General features: G+C 37.5%; 1 protein-coding gene across 1 annotated transcript; it reads left to right on the top strand.

Moving 5' to 3' along the window:
• The first annotated feature begins 5015 nt into the window (after positions 1–5015).
• LOC104459688 (WD repeat-containing protein C2orf44 homolog) lies at positions 5016–19677 on the top strand. The gene is made up of 3 exons (XM_010085482.1): positions 5016–6908; positions 15674–15794; positions 19511–19677. The coding sequence occupies exons 1-3, from the start codon at positions 5016–5018 to the stop codon at positions 19675–19677; spliced, it is 2181 nt and encodes a 726-aa protein (XP_010083784.1).
• Positions 19678–21283: the final 1606 nt, after the last annotated feature.

The raw sequence follows: 21283 nt of genomic DNA, 5'->3' as shown, positions 1-21283 counted from the left end.
TGTTTTTAATTAACTAAATTTCTTAACCGTTTTCTTAAATATATTTATGTAAAAAAATATAATCTTTCCTTAGATCTTCCCCACTTTACGTGGCATACATACAAAAATGCGCTAGCTAGCAGGTTAAATCCCATTCTGAGAGCAGTAACAGCACACAGACGTATCACTGTCAAGAGAGTGCTGATTTACATAGTGTGATCAGTAGCTCTGCTCTGACAGATTACGTATTTTGTATCTTTATTAACTGTGCATAATTTTTACATTCTGTTCCAGTTAGCTTGTGACAGATAACTATTTTTTCAAATCAGATCTCAAGGCAAAGAAATGTCAATGTGGAAAAATAAATACATTACTCAAGCTTCTTGAAAGTATTGAATTAATGACACATTGACTTCAATTGGTGAAATGATGGTGAGTAGCTTTAAATAAAAATATTTTTGAAGTAAAAATACCACAAAGCATTAGACATTTTATAAAGTTGAGTTAAATTAGTATTAGAAAAATTATTGCTCTTAGATTTTTATTACATATTGAGCTGGATCTGTCTTCCTCTGAAGTCACCAGGAATATTAACATCAATTTAATTAACTTGAAGCAAGATTTAGCCCAGAAAGAGTTATTTTAACATGAATAAAGGAGAAAATGAAATCTGAATCTCAGTTTTTCCAGCAAGGCACTGAACTAGATCCACAGAGATATTTAGATACCGATTTCCCACTGGACAAGAAATAGCCAGGTAAATATATTTAAAGAACCTGGAACTCATTAGCTCTGATCCATATTGAACTCAATTTATTCACCATTTCCCAAGACAGGTGAATAGTAAGTACAGCAACGTGAGAAAACAGTAATATAAAATCAGTATTAGAAAAAAGGGTAGCTCGATCTCTGCAACAATGAGAGCTGGATTAATTTTCCAACATTCATTATGAACAATGGGAACTCACAGCTACTAGCTAACAGCTCTGTGCAGCTCGGTGGGTGGTGTTCAGTTTTGGACTTTGTACACTACTTCTAACAACCATCTCCAAAGCAACAGGGACTGGCTGTCTGGAATCACTCTGCAGGACAGAGCCAGCCAAGGTGCCACCAGCTGAAACACCCTGTTTAAACCACAGGTGACATTCTGATCTGAGTTATACCAGAGTTAATCAGAGGCACGGTGATGTTAATAGGATCAGAATCTAGCTCAGTATCAGTGTAAAGACTGTGGTTGCTCACTGGAGTATCTCACATTACTAACAGATTACTGTTCGCATTGCTTTCCTGGGTCTCAAAGGAAAACTGTAGTATTGCCAGGACAGTTTTAAGTTACTGGCCTTTATTTTCAGTGTGTGCTATATAGATCTGTGCGTGCCAAGTTGACACAGAAATATTATTCAAATGCTTTACCAGTTTCCAGAAAAAAATATGCTAGCTGAATGAGGGGAACTTGGTTTTCTTCTTCTCTATTTTATCCTGTTTTTAAAAATTAGTCTGTGCCAAGCAAAAGTTCATTGTGTCTTTCATTCACCTTGTGCCTGCATCTAGAATTTGCTTTGATCCCAAGTATAACTTGTTTAAATTTTGTAACCATGGCATAGCTTATGATTTTTATCACTTTGTATATTTTACAAGTCTTCCATTATTTACATAGCTTTTTAAATGATACACTCTGAAAAGTAATCTTATCTCAAACTATCCTCCTCCTGTATGGTGTTTATGAAGGTAGTGGTTGATTCTGTTCACACAGAAGTTTCTTGCCCACATTATTCTCTCCCACCAAAAAACTACAGAATGAACCACGGGAGGAGATTTTCCTTGAGATCCTCCCAACCGGAGCCTGATGTTCCAACTCGATTGCCACAGAACAGGCCTTGTGGTGTGTCCAAACCCTGCAGATCCCACAGAACACTGTGCCTTAGAGAATTACAAAAAAAGGTCACAGTAAACTCGTCAAAGGTTTTGTGTCTCCCCATGAGTCTGGTTTCTATGGGGCCTCACCTCACATTCACTGAAGTTGTATTACAAACATTCCTTGTAGTCAGAGATCTCAGAACCTCCTTGGCTTTAGGCAAGCACCTTTACTGATTTGCTTCAGACTTTCTAGAAAAATTCTGCCATAAAGACGTTATGTGATAGGATACAGGAGCTGAATAATCTTGGTGAACTGAAGGTGCCAGGGTCTGGGGAAAATGCCTCTTAACACCAGACAAAGCAGAAATCAGCTGTGAATATATCATGCCTCACTACCTCATCACCTTGCTATCATGCCAGTGAAACTTTGTGGATGTTGTCATTTTTATATCTGAGTATCTTGGAGAATTAACAAGAACTAAACATAAGTACATCACATGAAGTCCTATTTCCTGGCACTTTCAGAGCTAGATGAAAACCTCACCATGGGTCTGCTACAAATATTTTTCAAGACCTCAGTGTTTGTGGGTAGTCTTTAATTTTAAAATTGAAGATTATTCTGTTACTGGCAAATCTCCTAGATTCAGCCTTGCATCGCCCTCTGATAATGTCACAGGCACTGCTGAAGAGCAGATGCGTGCTGTGAGAGATGACGAAATGAAAAAAAAACAGCAAAGAAAGTCCACTCTTCCACATGAGTACTCCATGATCTCAAGAACTCTGCATAGCTGGCAGAACACACATCATCCTTAGTGAAACATCCTCTGAGCATTTCAGTCATACTGAGGCAGAAGTTTCTGCATCCAAAACACATTTTAGGTTGCTAGAATCCAGCTGCAACATAGTGTTGTTAGGATATTTAAAGCACCATTCAGAATGTAGATGAGATGGCTGTGCTAAAGAATAGCTTTATCAGTTTCAATAAAATACATCCAGAAGACAGCAAAGCAGTGAAGCAGCATTATTTTAAAGCAAAACAAAAATACTTATACAGATTCTGCAAATTTGTGGAGCTGCTGGGATTGTATTTTAATGTGATCTATTCCTTATAACTACTATGGGTATAAAGCTACCACTAATATATGACACAATAATCCTGCCACCACTCTGAGGAAGTGCAGAATAGTCAGAGTTCGTAGTGAAACACATATGGCAGTGTAGCATCTTAAGCGTGGCCTGGGCACCTGTGTCAGCAATGGGTAAGGTAAAATAATTAAAAACCATGGTTTCACTTCGAGCAGACAGGGACCAAAAATTTAGGAGTCTTGCATAAAAAGGGATCTTCTAACCTGCGTATTTTTACCTATTCCAGTCTTCACTGCTGGCTTGTCCTTGATGAATATAAAAAAGTCTTGATTTTGAATGTAATCTTTATGAAATAATCTACAAAAAACTCTGACTGAGAATATAGTATTATTTTATATAAATTTGGAGTTCTTTATTGGTAATCATCATGCTCAGTAAATACACGTGTAAAAAAGGATACTTAAAAAAAATCTTACAACAGAGGTCCAACAGTCTTCAACAAGAGGTCTGTTTTTCCCAGGTAGTACTATAAAAGTATATAAAGTATAAATCAGCCAAAGATGCTGAATGTGTACAGCTAAGTCTTAAATCTTTAACCACAGCAATTAGACTGATAATTTGTAAACCTCTGCCCAGGTCTAATTTATTCACTTTTTTTTTTTTTATGTAGACAGCAAGAGACACGAGTTACATCAAAGCAGAAAGGAGATGCTGGCAAAACAAGATGCTGAGGGTTACCTGTCTATAAGCTTCTAATACCATCTTAGACAGTCTAGGGACTATCTAGGGATCATCTCTGCTGCCAGCTGCCACTCCAGAATGGCACTACTCTCCTGTAAGTCCTATGCCACATCTGCCAGCCCAGTGTGGCTGTCTCAGATATTCTAGGGCTTTGAAAATAGTAGTAGTGAATCCCACCCTGACAATTTCTGTTCAGAGATATGCAAGCCCTGTCCAAGCTAACCCCAGAAAAGAAGGCACTGAAGAGGGAAGAATGGAGACACCCAAGGTCAAGCCCTGTCCAAGCTAACCCCAGAAAAGGAGGCACTGAGGAGGGAAGAATGGAGACACCCAAGGCAGTCCATCTGAACAAGCACTGGTACCGAAACAATACAGCTGAAACAAACTGGCGTATCCTCACGCAGCCCCACAGTGTTACATGAGTTTATTGGTTGGGTCTTTGTCAACTCAAGGATGTTTGCATCATGTTATGTTACATATTGTAGAAACTGCAAAGTTTAGGGAAACAGGAAAATTTTGGCTTCCTCTTTGCATTTTGACTATATGATGAGGGAACAGTCCTCAGATACAGGTGGCTGGGAAGACCAAGAAATAAATCAATATATATTTGTAGCTAGGAAATCTGTCCTAGTAAAATGAATACTAATCAGCTGTCTTTGCTTCTAGACTATTTTGGTTGGTTTTTTTTTTTTTTTTTTTAAATCTCACCTTCCTTAATTCTCTTTCAACTACTAACAGAACAGAGCATTATTTCCCTTTTCTATTTTCCTTTCATAGCCACTTAGGATCTTGCATCTCTGAAAGGTGATGTCCATCAGAGATTGCAATCTGCCTTGTGCAGTTCTCAGGTATGTTTAAATCTCCTGTTATCCTTCAAAGGCTGGTTGAAAGAAGTGTCAGGTCATTATTTCAGGCTGTAGCTTAATACTTAGGCTTAACAGTATATGATCTCTCACTAGCCTTCACCAAAGGCCTTCATTCACTGAAGGTCAAGGTATTAGACTGTTATTTTTAAATATACTCCCAGCAGTGAAGAGTTAAAAATAGACTTCTATGAAAACGTACAGTAATTGGTTAAACCTCGCTAGCCATCACATGAAGATGATAACTCCTCCCAGGAAAAGACATAGCAAAGCAGCTTTGACTTGGATTTACACTTAGAAGAGCAGCTGCAGGCTTACTGGGAAGGAGTTCACAATATAGGCTCTTGGATTATTAACAGAAAAACCAGCTTGATTCTGGACACAAAGGGAAGGAGATACAAGAAAAAATTTTCTATATCGTGAATTGCAAGTAAATTCCATGGATTCTCTACTTTGGAAGAACCACCAGTAGACAGAAAGCTTTAAAAGATGGAGCTGGGAAAGGCAAAACTGCTGAGAACTGGCCTCAACGCTTTATATCAAGCCATCCACCCCATGCATGGAATTGCCTGGACAGATGGGAAGCAAGTGATGCTGACTGCTTTATACTATCATAATGGAGAGCTAAGGTTTGGAGACTCGAGTGTTGTTGGTCAATTTGAACACGTTCATGGGCTTTACTGGGGCCCATGTTGCTCTACAGACACCCCAGCTCTGCTTGCTGTTCAGCATAAAAAGCACGTTAGCGTTTGGCAGCTGGGCTACAGCACTGCAGAGAAGAACAAACCCTTGATTTCTCAGACTTGTGAAGTTGGTGAGCCATTTCCAGTGCTTTCCCAGGGCTGTGTCTGGCATCCGAAGAAGGAGGTCTTGGCTGTGCTTACAAAAAGAGATGCTTCAGTCTTGCATGCTGTTCGCACTGACAATACTAGAGTTAAGGCAGATATCAAAAGCAGTGGGCTCATCCACTGTGCTTGCTGGACTAAAGATGGTAATCGTTTAGTAGTTGCTATAGGCAGTGCCCTGCATTCTTACATATGGGATGATGCTCAGAAAACTCTAAATACCTGCTCCTTTTGCCCGGTCTTTGATGTAGGAGGTTATATCTGTGCTATAGAAGCCACACTGGATTTCCAAATTGCTGTAGCTACTGAGCTTCCTTTAGATAATATCTGTGGTTTGAATGCAGGCATTGCATTTGATATGCCATCTGGTACAGAAACTGGTTCTTCAATCTCACAGTCTTCTCTGGTGCTTGGTGATGAGGAATACTCCCTGGACCTGCGGAGAAAGTCCACAGATTCAGACAGATCATGTGTTGATTCAGTTGCTTCTTCTTCGTCAGGTCCTGTGGATTTAACCCACATCCTTGCAAACCACCGTCGGTCTGATCCTGGTCCTCTTATTACTCTGAAACGCAAAGACTCTGCAGCAACAAATGGTCAAGATTCTTCTCACTTGATCTTGGTGACTTTTGAGAGGAAGGTAACCACCACCAGAAAAGTCACCATCCCAGGTATTCTGGTTCCTGATATAATGGCTTTTGACCTTAGAGCTCAGATAGTGGCAGTAGCCTCTAATACTTCTAACATTGTTTTGGTGTATTCAGTAATGTCTTCTTGCATGCCTCATATTCAACAAATCCAGCTGGAAAAAAATGAAAGACCAAAGGGCTTATGCTTTTTGACAGATAAACTCCTATTGATTCTGATCGGGAAGCAAAAGTTCCCTGAGCCTAGTCTCATTCCATCTTCAAGTTCAGACAGGTATGTAATGCGTCTGATGATCAAAGAACTCATGCTGGAAGAAGGTTCTTCAGCATTGCCTGAGACTAAGCAGAATATGATTTATAACTTTGAATCTTCTGTGAATATTCCTGGAAGAAGGAAGTTCTTTGAAAATCTTGCTACAGAAGACCAACCTCAAAGCAGGGAGCTGTTAACACCAAGAAAAACAGTTATTAAATCTCCTAGTGGCAGGAGAAGACTTATCGAAGAAGGAAAGACCCCTAGTTATGAGCAGAGCTCTTCATCAAGTGTGAGTGACCTGGATGAAAAAAAGCTCCCAGGTGACCCCTCAGTGGCCTTGGAAGCACTGGATGCTGAACCCACCAATCGTTCAGTGTCTCTTCTTTCCAGCAGACCAACTTCCCCTAAAGTGCAGTTCAGTGTGATCCAAGAAACATCAAGTTCTAAACTCAACATTTTGCCGACTGAAAGAGGAATGAGTCACATATCTAGAAATTTAGAGAGACTTTGTGGCAGCTTCAATGAGTTACAACTGAGTCTTTCTGAAATAACGGATTTTGCTAAAAACGGGAGGAGGATATCTTTAGCCTATCCATGTTCACAGGAGCCACCTGTCGTTCATATCACTTACCAGGTAACATTTTTGTCAGCTTAAAACTATTGTGATAGGACACTGAATTTTAATCAATGTCGTATTTATTTAGCTTTCAATCAAGAAGATGCATCTTAATTCTTACCAACACATGAGAAATGTATGCTGAGTTTGGCACCAAGTTTAATTTAAAATGCTATTATAATTTGTCATTGAAACAATAACTCAGCATGATATGGGTAACTTAGAGGATGCTTCACATGAGAGAACTGCCTCTGTTCTTTCTTCTTTGATTATGCACAACTGTCTTGCATACTAGCTGATTTTGTGTGCATCTGTCAAAGAGAGAGAACAAAGCTAAACAGTTGTTAATGTACAAAAGGTTCATATGTTAGTCTAGTGTAGAGATGAGCCTATGAGTAGGGTGGAACAGTAGCCCACCAGAAACATAATAAATTCAAACCCAAGCTCAAATCCAAAGTTTGAAGATAGCTAGGCTCTCAAGAAGACTGAAACAAAGTTCTGATTCTCAATTTATGGAAAATTCAGGTGGGCATGACATTAAGTTTGCTTATTTCTACTTTAATTTCTCACCACTAATCTTCACAGAGCTGGACATACTCAATTTGTAAAAAATATTACCACTTCAAATTTTCTGAAAAAGAACCCAAACCAAAATCTGTCAATATGTAATTATAATTTCATTAAATAAACAGATTAATATGAAATCATCATGTTCCTACCAACCCTTGTTTTGGCAAAATTCCTTTTGGCTTCAATAAGAATTTCAACTAAGTCATGTAGGCTGGGTGATTATTTCTGGACATTATTCTTAGTACTATTATCAGTAAAAGTAACGTTAAACTGATAATATTTCTGGTTATGGTGATGCTAGTGGTGTTGTTGCTAAATTGGCATCCCTTTCAGGATGTAGATGCCAATTATAAATGCATTCTTACCTAATGCAACATAAGCAGCCTTATGTCAAAGGACTACATTACATTGTGATGATGCTGAATAATGTACTTCTCAAACAAATTTGACTTCCTTTTACTTCAAAGGAATCCATACAGACATCTAAGTACCCCTCCTTAAACACTCATTAAGGGAACGGTGACTCAATTCAAACATACTCATTAGTTTTTAGCAATTGTTTACTTGGCATTTAAGTAGTTCTAGTAGGTTAGGTACTCTGGATAAAAGCAAAGCTTTTGATCTGAATTAGTCAATAATTTAACTTGAATACATTATACAGAATCTGATTAAAAAAGCAACGTCTATTTTAAATAATTTAGGATTTTATTTGCCAAGAAGAAAGCCCTTCTGTTCTCCAGCATGTTCAAATTAATTCTGATTCTTAACATAAATCAACTTATTTATTTAGCAAGCAGTTCTATCTCTTGGTTTCGATCGGATTAACCTTTCCAAGTTTTGTTTGAGACATGTAACATTAATCTAAGATCTGAAATCACTGTGTACGTTTGCCTGCACAAGCAGTAAAAATTAATTATCTTGCTTTTTTCTTTGGAAGAAAAAAATATTAGTGCTTGTAAAATACTGCTAGACTAGCTACATTTGAAAAGGAAGACTCTTATTTATGTGAGCAGGTTAGTTTCACATTAAGCCAGCAGAAAGCACGGCTAGTGCCCCATTATAATGACTCAGAAAAAGTGCCACTTAATTTCCAATAGGTAGCTTTCCTGTGTAAGTCTCACAACTACTTCCTTGCACAGTTCAACCCCTCTTCTGAAATCTAACAGGATCACACTCTGATGCCAAAAAATAATGAAAAATAGACTGATGGCAAAAAGGCCTCCAGACAGACAGGGAAAGACTTGCTTCATAGGCAGCTAATAATTTTCTCGGAAAATAGTTGTTTTGATTAGTTTGGATTCAGACATCTGAACCTTGTTCCTCCGTCAGGAGCTGATTAGTGCTCTGTGAGCTCAGAGAGCAGCTGGGCTGTGGGTTCCAGCGAGGCTCTGTGTTCACAGTGCAAAAAGTCAGGAAATCACTTTATTGCCTTATGATATAAATATTAGCTCGTGGAAAACATTCTAAGCTTTAGGAACACTGCAGTCCAGTCAATAATATGGCCATTATCTTTCAACTTTTTCTGCCAAGTGCATGTCTTCTTAAGTGTTTGTATAATCCCCAGCATGGCAGAGGCTCAATCTTGATTGAGAAATCTATTGTACTATAAAATATAACGATCAGTACTGCATAACCATATTTATGCATTAAAAAACATAAAAGGAAAGTTTAAAACATAATAGATAAAAATGTAGCAATAATTAATGGGCAATTACGAACACTGCTGTGCAGAAGCACTATTGACATATTTATGTATGTTTCCAGTTCTGCTTCAAAAACCATAATATAAAACAGAATGTGTATTTACTTAATAATGCATAATGTCTGCTCACTAAATAGTTTTGAAAACCTTTGTTTATTCTGTTAGTGCTAGCCTACCTATAACTCCTCTAAAGTCACATCCATGCAGTACTGCCAGAATTTATATTCTTTGTATCCCATAGCCATAAAAGAAAAACATGATCACTCACACTTTGCAAATGTCACTGCACTATCACTCGTGTAATGGTATTCAGCCACCAGAGGTGACTTGATCATTCAACCCTGAAAAGCAAATATTATTGCTCTTTCATCACATACAGACTTGTGATTCGGAATAAAGTGGGAGACAGACAGATGCAATAAGAGGCTATTATTTAAAATGAAAAAAAAAAGGGACGAGGATCTGTCACAGATTTGTTTCTGTTGAATTTTGCAGAAAGATACTTTTATCATCCTTTCCCCCAGAAAAGAAACAGCTGCAGAATATTTAAACTACCCTCATTCAAAAGCTAATTACAGTGGAAATAAAGCCAATCTGTATTTGAAATTAATGGTATTTAGGCAACCCTCTCCAGCAGGAGTAAGATTCTTCTTAATCTGAAGAATATCTTAAAACTCCTAGATTTTGCTCACAAGTGGTATTATGTCAAAAGTCTATATCACTAAGAGCATATGTTGCATAATTAAACAGAAAATAAATATCTTTTTGGCAATTAGTCACCATGATTTTCTTTTCTTAGCACTCATTAATAACTGTACACAAGTCAATTTGTACTTTTATAGCATCTTCATACAATTTACTATGGGAAACTTTATTGCCAAGGCCATCTATAAAATAAACATTTTTTACACAGAGCTAGGAGATGAATAGAAAGGATGCAAACATATGGCAATAAAGTTTTTCTGATAGAAGTACATGAAGTAGAGATAAAGAAGGGAAATATAAGGGTGGCACAGTAAAAAAAAAGATCAGGATGCAATGATCAGCTGTAATAAGACCATGAACCTTTCTGAAATCCAAAGGGCAATTTTGGCTTGGGTTGAGAAGTAGGAAGAAAGTAATGAAAATGATGGAAGAGGAAGGTGATATGATTGCTCCCTGGAGTAAGAAACTAGTCAGCCACCCTGAAGTTTAGAAGGAAGAGATTTAGGATGACCATAAAAGAAAGACCTGCAGTAGTCAAGAGAAGGTGTGATTAATGCACGGATAACATTTTGAGCAAAGGTTGAGGAATTTAAGAACAAATTCTGACAAGAATGTTCTGAAACTGATCAATAGCAGACAAGCCAGGTTTGTAGAGGAGACACAATACCTTTTGTTAGAGCAGATTATTTGTTTGTTGGATACATAGACGCAAAGGAAAAGGAATCTGTAAAGTCAAAAATTAATCCAAGTTTTTTGTATTGTGCAAAGAAAATAGAGATCTGAGTTTAAAAAAACCCCACACTCAAAGCACAAAGACCATGGAAGCACAAGCACGAGGACAAAGGCTGTATCTTAGATGACAATATACCTGAAACAGTGGTTGCAGAACTGTTAACAGGGAGCCAAGAGCAGAGAAATCCTAGCATCACACCATCTGAAATGCCGATATGCACCATAAATGCAAACTGCACTGGGATTTAAGCACCCCTGAGCACCGCCGATCTCCTCCAATGTAAACATTTTACAGGTTTATGCTTCTCTGACAGGTCAATTAGGGTTGCAATTGGAATGTCCCACATTAGGGCAAGCAAAGATATTAAGATCTCTACCAAAATAAAATCAGGATCCACCAAAAATCAAACAGGAATCACAGTAACAGTAGAAATCATGACAGGAAAGGGGAGCAGTGCAGGCTGCCAAACCTAATTAATACAATTAATACTACCTGTGACTATGCTGCACAAGGCTTAATGTGACAGAGTACTTTGAATGTCAAAAATCATAGTTCTCATTCTTCTTCAGTGCTCTTCCTTAGCCATCTAACTCTCTTTTCATTGTCTTCTGGGCCAGAACCCCCACATCTATTTAATTTACTGTTTTTCTCATCCCACACAGCGAATGTGGAGGCAAGGCAAAAGCAAGCTGACTAATGGGTACTAAGATATCTAAACTGAAATTACCATTGAAGCACAATACAAAGAGCTGAAATCAAGGGTTTAAGAAAATGAAAAGAGAGTTCTACGTAACTACAGCACTATTCATCTTACAGTGCATAGGTGTGACTGACTAGCCTCATACCTTTCCTTCATAAAATAACAGATTATTAACACAAAGGATAGGAAGAATATTTAAAATATCTGTAATTCAGCACTTGAAATTGTGCCACCGGGGAAATTATTTGTTCAACAGCAAAGAATTGGGATTAATAGAAGAAACATAAAATGGTTAAGGAATTATCTAGAAGGAAGATAGTAAATGGTTATAGTAATATAAAAGAAAATGGAGGAAATTTTCCAGAGGATTTTCTCATGACTGATCTTCAGGCTAATCTAAAAGGTTCATTAATGATCTGATGAGATATGCTAATAAAATCTGCGTATGGCAGTAGGATGAGAAGTATTCAACAGAGGATCACGATATTGCACCTGTAATTTGACGACCTTAGCATCTAGAATAAAAAAAAAATGGATTGACATTAACTTGTATGAAGTGCATAGTGATATATTCCAGGATTAATAGAAGGAATTTCTGCTCTAAACTGGGTATACATTAGCTGGAAACAACCAAGGATGACAAAACCTTGCACATGTGAAGTGATGACTATGAATCAAAAATGTGATACATTTATGAAAAAAGCAAAGGCAGTCTGTGGGTACATCCTGAGGAACATCCAGTAAGGAACGCACTGTTGGGCAGCACAGCCATGGGGCCTCATCTGGAAAACATCTTGCATACCTAGACATCCATGTGCAAGAAAGAGACATTCAACCTGCAACTGATCACTAACCCATGGTTAGCAAAAACAATTCTGATTGGTAGCATATTCTTATTTACCACACTGTTTCATCAGTCGCTGAATTTAAGTTCATGAAGATGATCTCAGCATTCAGGCAAGTGCAGACAGTGCATTGGGAAACATGAGATAAATAGTGAAAAAGTCAAGAGGCAGAACTAGCTGACTGCTCAGTGGGCTTCAAAAAAAGTGATAAAAGACAAATTTATTTATCGTGCAGACATATGGTCTATAATGTCTAACCCAGGAACCATTTTTACCTTAGTAAATTATTTTCTTCCCAAATATTTCAAAACACGAGTTTTGAAAGACAGTTTGGCAACGCTTTGATGGGCTGGCTGCAGGCCAGAAGACCCTTTATAGGCTTATAAAGTCTCACCAAGGGGCAGGTTGACCCATACAAAGTTCTTGAACTGATGGTTTCTTTCTGTTGGATTTTTGTTGAGGGATAGTTGGACGTGACACACTACTGGAAGTTTCCTAAAGAAACTTAATCTGAAAATATCCACTCATGTATGTGGAAATATATTTGTTTCCTCTGTGATTAATGTGTTCTTAGTCTACCAATAAACTTTGGTTTAGGATAAACCAACTAACATGAAGGGTTTTAATCTGAAAATGGCAAGTCCTCTGGCTTCTATTGGAAACAAACAGCAACACAGCAAAACCAGACAGACCTATTTCGGGAAGAGGTCGATTAAATTTAGATTTGACTAGAAAATGATCTTTGGGTTAAGGCACGAAAATAGGAAGTACTGAGGTGAGATTCTAGTTGTATTTCTACCTCTGTCACAAATTACTTGCATGGCCTTGAGTGAGTCTCCTAATCTTCCTGTGTAATGATTTGATCATCGATAAAAAGGGAATACTAACAGTTACCTACCTCTCAAGCAAGCATGGGTTTGAAACAGCTAATATACGATATGACAGGTGTGAACATATTCCTCAAAGAGAAGGCATGTTATCATCACTTAAACTAAACATTTAACAAAAAAAGCTAAATAATTAGAATATTAAAACAGAGAAAGATTCTTGACCTGACAGAATTTGCCAGCAGACAAAAATAAATGTAAACATGATTAAATTTATCATTATAAACAGAAGTATATGTCAAAGACAGAGAGAATAGCTAATATGAATCCTCACAAGTGATGAAAGACAAACAGCTCTGAGACTTAAGCTTTGAGGTCTGTACTTGAAAAAGCGGTTAGCATAAAAAACAGATGCCATGTAGTTTTGTATATGCAAAAAAGTCCTCCAGTTCTAATGGCTGTTCCAATAATAACTTGCAAGGCTAAGGAGCAAACATAGTAGAACGAAGTCATCCTCATCATACATTTCCATTCAACTGATTTCAAGTCAACAGAGGCAAGAGCTAGATTGCTTTCTGATTATTCTTGAGTTGAAACACACCTACATGTAAAAATGAACTACTCAGGTCAAGGCAATGTGCCTGTCTCATTTACAGTCCAGCTTTTTCTACAATTCATTAACTGAAGTTTGAATGAACTCTGTTATTTCAATCTAAATTCAGGAAAATGAAATAGTTGTTAGATGTACTAATCCACAATGTGCAGCAATGAGAAGCTTTGCACAAATACCTGTACAGGCAAATAGCACCTTTGCAATGTAAATGAAAAGCATACGCTCATTGCTGAACATTCAGACCATTGAGTTTTAAGTATATTTAGGTTCAATAGAATATAGTACTATATACTCTGAAAAGACCTAAAAATGACAGAGAAATTCTGTTATATAGTTACAGCTGTAATAAAAAGTTACTAGAGGTTTATGACTAAGCAAATGATACTTCTTTGATGCACTCCTTAGGTATTTCCCTATTAATTACACAGCCACACATTTCTGGCTGTTTTGAATGGGGAAAGAGATGAGAAGACCTTCAAAAGCTGGAAAGTTTACATTTTTAATGGAAAAATATTTTTGCAGTTCTTACATCTTCAATCAATCACAATATGTAAATAAATAACAATGAGCCACAGACTATCTGCATGGCCAATTTATGACAGAGTGGGGAAAAATACTTCTGCAACAGTCAGCAGACATTCTGATTTACAGAATCCAATGTGATTGCATGACAGCATATATACTATGTATGGAAAAATGAAAGTGATTGATTTAGAAAGGTTGTTATACAGCAACAAAGCACGTGTTCACTGAGAGAGCGACTGAGTCAAAAGACAGCACAATTAGAAATGAAGACAAGCATTAAAAGAGATATTTATTTAGTCAAAGGTTAGATTACTATGCACAGAAATAGAAGATGCAGTTGTGAATTCATTCAACTGTGAGTTTCATTTTATCAGGAGAGATTCAAGGGTATGAGGCAGAGACAAACAGGGTAGGACTAGAACAGGAGTTAGGACAGATGACACCTTTCAACTCATTCTAAAACATGAAGTTGGATCTCTTCTGAATGTACAAAACAGAAAGGTCTAGGAAATGGGATAAACAGACTGTTCATTCAAATAACAAATATCTTAAATCTGGGGGTATTGCAAACATAAAGAATGCCAAAGGAAAAAAAAAAACCCAAAACACACAGGAACTATACAGGTGGAAAGTATGGAGAGGGAAGAACAAAATTAAATTAACAGGGCAAAGTATAGCAAGATTATTTAGAAGAAAATGTCCAATTCACATACATTTGATAATGGCATTGAGCATGGGAAAATTTTTAATGTTAAAATGACTGTCAAATGACAGCAGATAGGAAAATATAAATGCAAATATATATCCACTCCATAGCCATATTAGCTCAACTATTTTGTGGTCCTTGCACTTTGGAGTAATCCAAATGACAGAACACAAAGGTGTCGATTCTCAAGGCCAGCTAAACTTCATGAAGCACGAATATGCCACCTTTATATTCAAGGGTGTTCTTTTAGTGAATGTCAAAGCAAATTCCAGGGCTGTAAATCCATACATTCCCTCTCTCTCAAAGAAAGTCACAGGATTCCCAAGCTACCTAGTTATAACAGCTTTTCAGAGAGACTGTGGCTATGTCCAGTCTCTCTGCAATTCTCTCTGTGCCAGAACTGAGGTTATTTTACGGGTCTGGAATAGCTGACCGATGACTATCCAAACCACCCACGCGTACAACTGAAACTGAGCAGAGTTTTCATTTGCTCTGGTAGCATCTTGGACAACTTTATTCCAGGCATGATATATTCCCTTCCACTGAACTGACTCTTCAGGCAGAAAGGCCCAACTGACACATGTGCATGACCTAATACAGTATCTATACAGGGCTGATGCAGTTTTGAGCTGCATAAACACACAAAGCAAAAACCAGAGGCACAGTCCTATTCATGGGGGACTATGAGATTGCACTGCATGATGGTGTCATCAATAAATTGTAGCAAAGACAGACAAAGAAAAAGCAAAATGACTAAAGAACTGAAAGCAGTAAGAGCAGAGGAATGGTTAAAAGAACTCAAGCACAATGTCTAAGCCTTTAACAAGATCTTTTCTTTTACATATATGCATTTGAAGAAAAGTTTTTCAAATGGAGCAGTTACGGAAGAAACAAAAGATGTTCTACTCTGTGATGGCAAGATCCATTTGAATTTAGTCCAGCAGCTGTTTGATCTTCCTGTTATTGAAATGAAACATGGTATGTTCTTTTTATTTCTGGTATCTGGTTTCACCTGAGATTTTTAGCGTAAAAGAGGCATTTGTGGTAGAATAATTACCCCACACTGTAGTAAACTGAGATAGCTAACTGTTTTTTATAAGTGTTTTCCTTTCTCTGAAATACAGCAGAGTGTCTCCTGAAGTCACTTAAATGCTGAGGAACTGCAGAACTACCAATTACCAGAGTAACACGTTAGATGCCTCTACAGAGGAAGGCTGAGAAAATAATCAGTCCACTGTTAATAGAAAAAATAGAAACAAGTACTTCCTTGAGACCTTTTGGCATTTTGCTTTGCCCATCTTTACAAGCATATGCCAGACCTGACAATATAGCATAGGTTGGAGAAAAATTTATTCTCAGAATAGGATATATATATGTATCATGTAGCAATTGGGATTATTTTAGTTTAAGATAAACAATGAATCTCAATGTTCTAATTTGCCAATCTCATATTTCTACCACCCACCAGCAATTAACTTGTAAGGACAGAAGCAGCTAGGGAAATCCTAGCCCCAGACTGGTCTCTGAATTACCTTGTCCCTGTCCACGTATGCTCACTTTTCAGCAACACACATACTGTTATTTTTCAGACATTTCTCTATAAAGCTTCTGATGGCTTTTCTCATCACAGTCTAAATATATTATGATCTTACACTGCACCATAGTTGTCTGTAATTATGATCTCCTTGCATGATTTCCACACTGAGAGATCCATAAATTACTCTCTGTCTTGCCCCTTATCTCAGCCTCTGACAGGCTGAGACACATTGGCTTAATCGGTGTGCTCTGTCTTATGAGAAATGAATTCAACTGTTGGTGAAATAAAAAAGGAAAATAATAACATAAGCGATAGTTTTCTAAGTAATGATGGTTACATACTAGACTGCTTTATAGTAGGCTTATTGATAAAAAATGAACCAGGCCTGGGATGTTACTGGTGCTGGCACCAAGGACAGTGTGAAAAAGAGATGTAAAATATGCACTATTCTGCCATTCATATTCTGCTTATCTCTGTGTTGTTGATGAGACCACAAGAATGAAGAAAAGGGGCTAGAAACACAACACAAAACAGTTGAGCTGCCTTTGTCCAAGACACATTGGGCCATTTCGGTTTTCCCCTGGCTTACAGCAGTTTCTGAGAGTTGTTCCAGAAGATAAGGATATGCAGGTTTCATATTTTTGTCAGCAATCTCTCTGGACTGTACAGTACAGTGGAGGCATATATGAAAAAACTCTACTTGCTGTTGAGCTATTTCCCAGCAGGCTTCTGCAGTAACACCATGCAGCTTTGCGGGGCAAGGAGGATACCATTTTTGGCCTGAACTTCCAGCTCCGGATTTTGGAAACAAATGCCATAGTGAAAAAAAGAGGTTTAGAATTCAGTATGAAAATAATAAATAATGGGCCTGAGAAAAACTATTTTCAGCTCTATTTAACAGTTGAATATTTAATATTTAATTAGCAGAACACTACTCCTCAATTTCATGCATTAGAATTCAGAGATATCAAAAAGAGAACGTCTCAAAATCATCCTAACTTCTTGTTCTTTCTGTTCAAAGTGGTGCTCAGCTTTTCTGAAATTGAGTCTGTTTGTTGACAGCAAAAAAAGAACATCTGAAACAAGAATATTTCTAAAACTCACCAAAATCCTGCAAAATTGTCAGGTTTGGGGCAGCAATAGTTATTTAGCTCTTTATTTAGTTCTGACCAATACAGGTTTATATTCCTAAATCTTTCCTTTGCCACAAGGCATGAATATTAAATGTGATGTTTAAAAATATCACTCCCATCCTTTAAAACTGTACAATTAAAGGGGATGTAATGAAGAGCGTGCTTGTATTGCAATGACAGCCTGGAATTTTTTACTATGAATAAACTGGAATATATTGGGAAAAAGAAGTTCATAACTGTAGGCCAAATTCATAACCACAGCAAGGCTATTAAGATCATGAGAGTTATACAAGCAATGAACTTGGCCTCATCGTGTGCACTTTAAGCCCAGGACTTTAATACCATTACCTGCACTAAATATAGCCTGTCATAGCGTGGCCTGGTATTTGCACACAGAGGTCTCTCTTTTCAGCGGGTCATCGTTGTCAGAACTGTGCATAGCAAAAGGGCATTCCATTCTGCACAAGGTTTTTCCACCATTGAAATATTTTGTGGGATATGCTTCAAAGCAAGTATTATCAATGACACAGAGAATTTCAAACATTTCAACGGATGAAAATAAAAAGTCCGAAGAGTGAGACAAAAGAGTATGCTCTGTCAATTTAACCAACAACGTAACTATTGGTTTGGACAGCAGAATTTCCACTTTCAGGCCCACCGCTTACAGAATCTGAAGTCTGTCCAGAATTAGAAAGAAAGTACTAAGAGTAGAAGATTAAAGATTCATGGTTTGGAATTACAATCTTCTTATGATGTAACAGGTGACATGACAATATGCAATAGTGTAGCAGCCTGGAAAAGTGCTTTGTTAATAGTACAAGGAGGGGAGATTTGCCTTGTCCAGGAACATGCTTTGTTATGACTGACAAAAATTAAGCATGGTTCTTCCGGATGTTCTACAGTTCCTTTTTTCACATTCCTTTTCAAAGCATAGTTCTACTTCCCAAAATTAAAAATTTCAACAACAGAACATAACAGGGCTTTCTCTACCTCAGATACCAGCTAACACCCCTGCTCAGTAATGACAGGATCACATGCTCGAAGAAAAATGTGTGATAAAGGGCTCCTACAATGCTTTTTAGTTGCCACAGATTTTTTTTTCTTTTTCATAAAATATCATACTGAAAAAAAAGACAAACAGAGAATTCACAATTTTCTACAAGAACTGCAATATTCAGTCCAAAAGGAAACAAATGAATCACTAGGAAAAGAAAAAAAAAAGCTTCAATGTCAAGCTGATTTGCAAAGGAAAGCAAAAAACAAAGGGGGGCAGGTTTATTTTTTTGCTTCTGTGCAACACAGAACCTGAATGATATTGATGACTTTGGTTTTTAATCTTGACTCTTTTTTTTTTTTTCAGAAAAACAATATTTAAAATGTATTTAGATGTTGTTCATCCTCTTCTTTATGAGAAGATTTGATAAATAATTAAAGGACAAGAAATTGTATTATATCAGCTTTTGTAAATCACCTTCAAGGTCTAACTTCCCTTTGCTATATGAATGTGAAAACATACTGAACAATATTGGCTTGACAGTAAAGGAGATGGAAACCCCTACTTCCTTCTAGAACAAACACAGTACGATCACTTGCTTCGCCAACTTTTTCAGGTTTTATGATCTCTTCATCATTTGGGTAGAGCACATGAGCAAAAAGGCTAAGCAGAAGTAGATGTCAGCAGAACAAAAGTCAGCATGGAAAGGCTGTCTGAGTTTTCAGAAAATGGAAATACTTACAGTTTATCAGAACTAGCAAAGATGCACCTTGTTTTTTAACTTAATTTAAACAAGGGACAAAATGCCTCAAACCTTTCAAGACCTTTCATTTAGCCCCCCCTTTGCAATTACACAAAGGTGTGTTTAGCATGGATTGTCAGAGCTTAATATCATTAGCGTAACAAGGCTTTAGTGTACAAAAAGAAAGCCTGCTCTGCTCACCTGCTGACTGACTTTTTAAAACATGCTTGTACATTTTATGTAACCACAGCAGCACACTCATTTTCTTTTTTTGCTTAATTTTTGTAGGCTCTTCTTGGATTGTGCTCACTGCAGACAAGGACGGCTTTGTGCCATTAATATTCAAAGCAACACAAGAGATAATAATAAGGGATGGAACTGACAGTTCAGAAGTCTGTGGAGGTCACTCCTACAAAAAAAACGTTCCAATGCGACCACCAAGCAGAGTGACATAATTTCTGACCAAAGAACATAATGACCTTCTTTTCTACTACAATACAAAGACATTCTGCAGTGTCACAAACTGCACGACTAGAAAGCTGTCTTCACTATTTTCAATGTATTTTAAGTGTAAAATCTGTGGCATGGTTACACTATAGCTAAATCCTAGGGTTGGCTGGACCCTTATGATTTCTTCTGAAGGATTCAGACCTAGAGTGAAGTTTACCACTGCTGTTGTTATTAATGGCTGCCAGCGGACTGGAGCAGAGAGACTAGCCTCTACTTTAATTGTGGTCAGGATGTTCTTAGAGAAACAATATTATGCTAAAAGTCATGCAGTAACAACAAATCCAGCTAATACAGGTGCACAGTCCACACAAAAGCTGAAGAAAATACACCTAAAGAGCATTTATATATATTAAGGAAAACTGGGAAGGGAAAAAAAAAAGAAAACTGCTTCAGGCTCTTTGCTGTTTCAGTTGGATCCCATGGAAACCTGCAACATTTTCAGAAATGCGTAATTTTTATATGAAAATGTTCAATTAGTAAACAAGCTGCATCACTGTTTCCTCTCAGTGTCTTACACAGCATGCAGATTTATACATGCACACGGAAGAGAAATAAAAAACCTTGCAAGGTAAATTAAGGATCAAAGACATTGAAGTTTCATTTGGCTAAACGCAGGTGTCTACACTGAACTTGTCATCTAGACTCCCGTATAATCAGCCAAAAAAAGAAAAGCACTTCTACAGCAGATTACTCATGCCCTAACATAGATTCCTAAAACTGATTGTGGTGAACCATCCCTATTAAGTAAGTAAATAAGTGCCTATTTCTTTCCACTGACTGAAAAAAGCGAGGTAGGGTGACTAGTGTAAATACAAACATTTACAGTCAGATGAACCTCGCCCTCAGAGACAAGAGGCAATACAGATACATCTGAGAAGCAGGCAGACAGATTCATGGACGTTAACTATCATGATTATGGCGACAGAAATAGGCATAAAGGAAGAACTGAATGAACTCCCTAACTTTTCTTCCTCTAAATGCAAAGAGATGGGTGAAGTGTACTGAGCAGCCAGGTGTGTGAGGCCTAGGGTTTTGTACTGCTGGACAGGCCCCAGCAAAACCATGGAAAGGCATTCCTACTTCACCCTCTACACTCAGGGAAACATAAAGGGGCTGAGACTTATTTAAGCTACTATTAAGACTTATTTTTCATACTGTGCATTTTGGGTCTTGTTGATACTCCTGGAGAGTCTTTTTTTCCCTGCTGGGGAACCACGGCAAGCCCATTTATAGGGCACAAATATGCTAAAATCCAAGACTTCATGCCATACCAAGGCTGGATGGAGAAGGTAGATCTATGGCCTGAAGACACTTAACGGGTTTGGAAGTTTGGCATTAGTATCATTCCAGTGATACAGCCAGAAATCTCACGAGGAACAGTTTCAATTCCTGCAGTAAGGAAACAGTTTCAATTCATTGAACTAAATAATGTCCTTCTCATGCAAGTATCATCCCAGAGACAAAGGAATACTCATTCTAAATCACCTACAGCAGCAGGTACGCAAAGTAGCTGGGTATATTTGTACTACCTTGTTTGCAAAGATCTTTTTA

The sequence above is a fragment of the Pterocles gutturalis genome, unplaced genomic scaffold, assembly GCF_000699245.1.
Source record: "Pterocles gutturalis isolate BGI_N339 unplaced genomic scaffold, ASM69924v1 scaffold8245, whole genome shotgun sequence".
NCBI classification, from domain to species: Eukaryota; Metazoa; Chordata; class Aves; order Pterocliformes; family Pteroclidae; genus Pterocles; species Pterocles gutturalis.
The sequence above is the reverse complement of the archived record's forward strand: the minus strand, read 5'-3'. Positions and strand labels throughout refer to the sequence as shown.

What these genes read in the sequence shown, in the direction of transcription:
- LOC104459688 (XM_010085482.1), top strand. Translation starts at nt 5,016, where the DNA reads ATGGAGCTGGGAAAGGCAAAACTGCTGAGAACTGGCCTCAACGCTTTA. An exon ending in TCGTTCATATCACTTACCAG is followed by an intron (nt 6,909 to 15,673) that starts GTAACATTTTTG and finishes ATGCATTTGAAG; the next exon opens with AAAAGTTTTTCAAATGGAGC. An exon ending in TGTTATTGAAATGAAACATG is followed by an intron (nt 15,795 to 19,510) that starts GTATGTTCTTTT and finishes TAATTTTTGTAG; the next exon opens with GCTCTTCTTGGATTGTGCTC.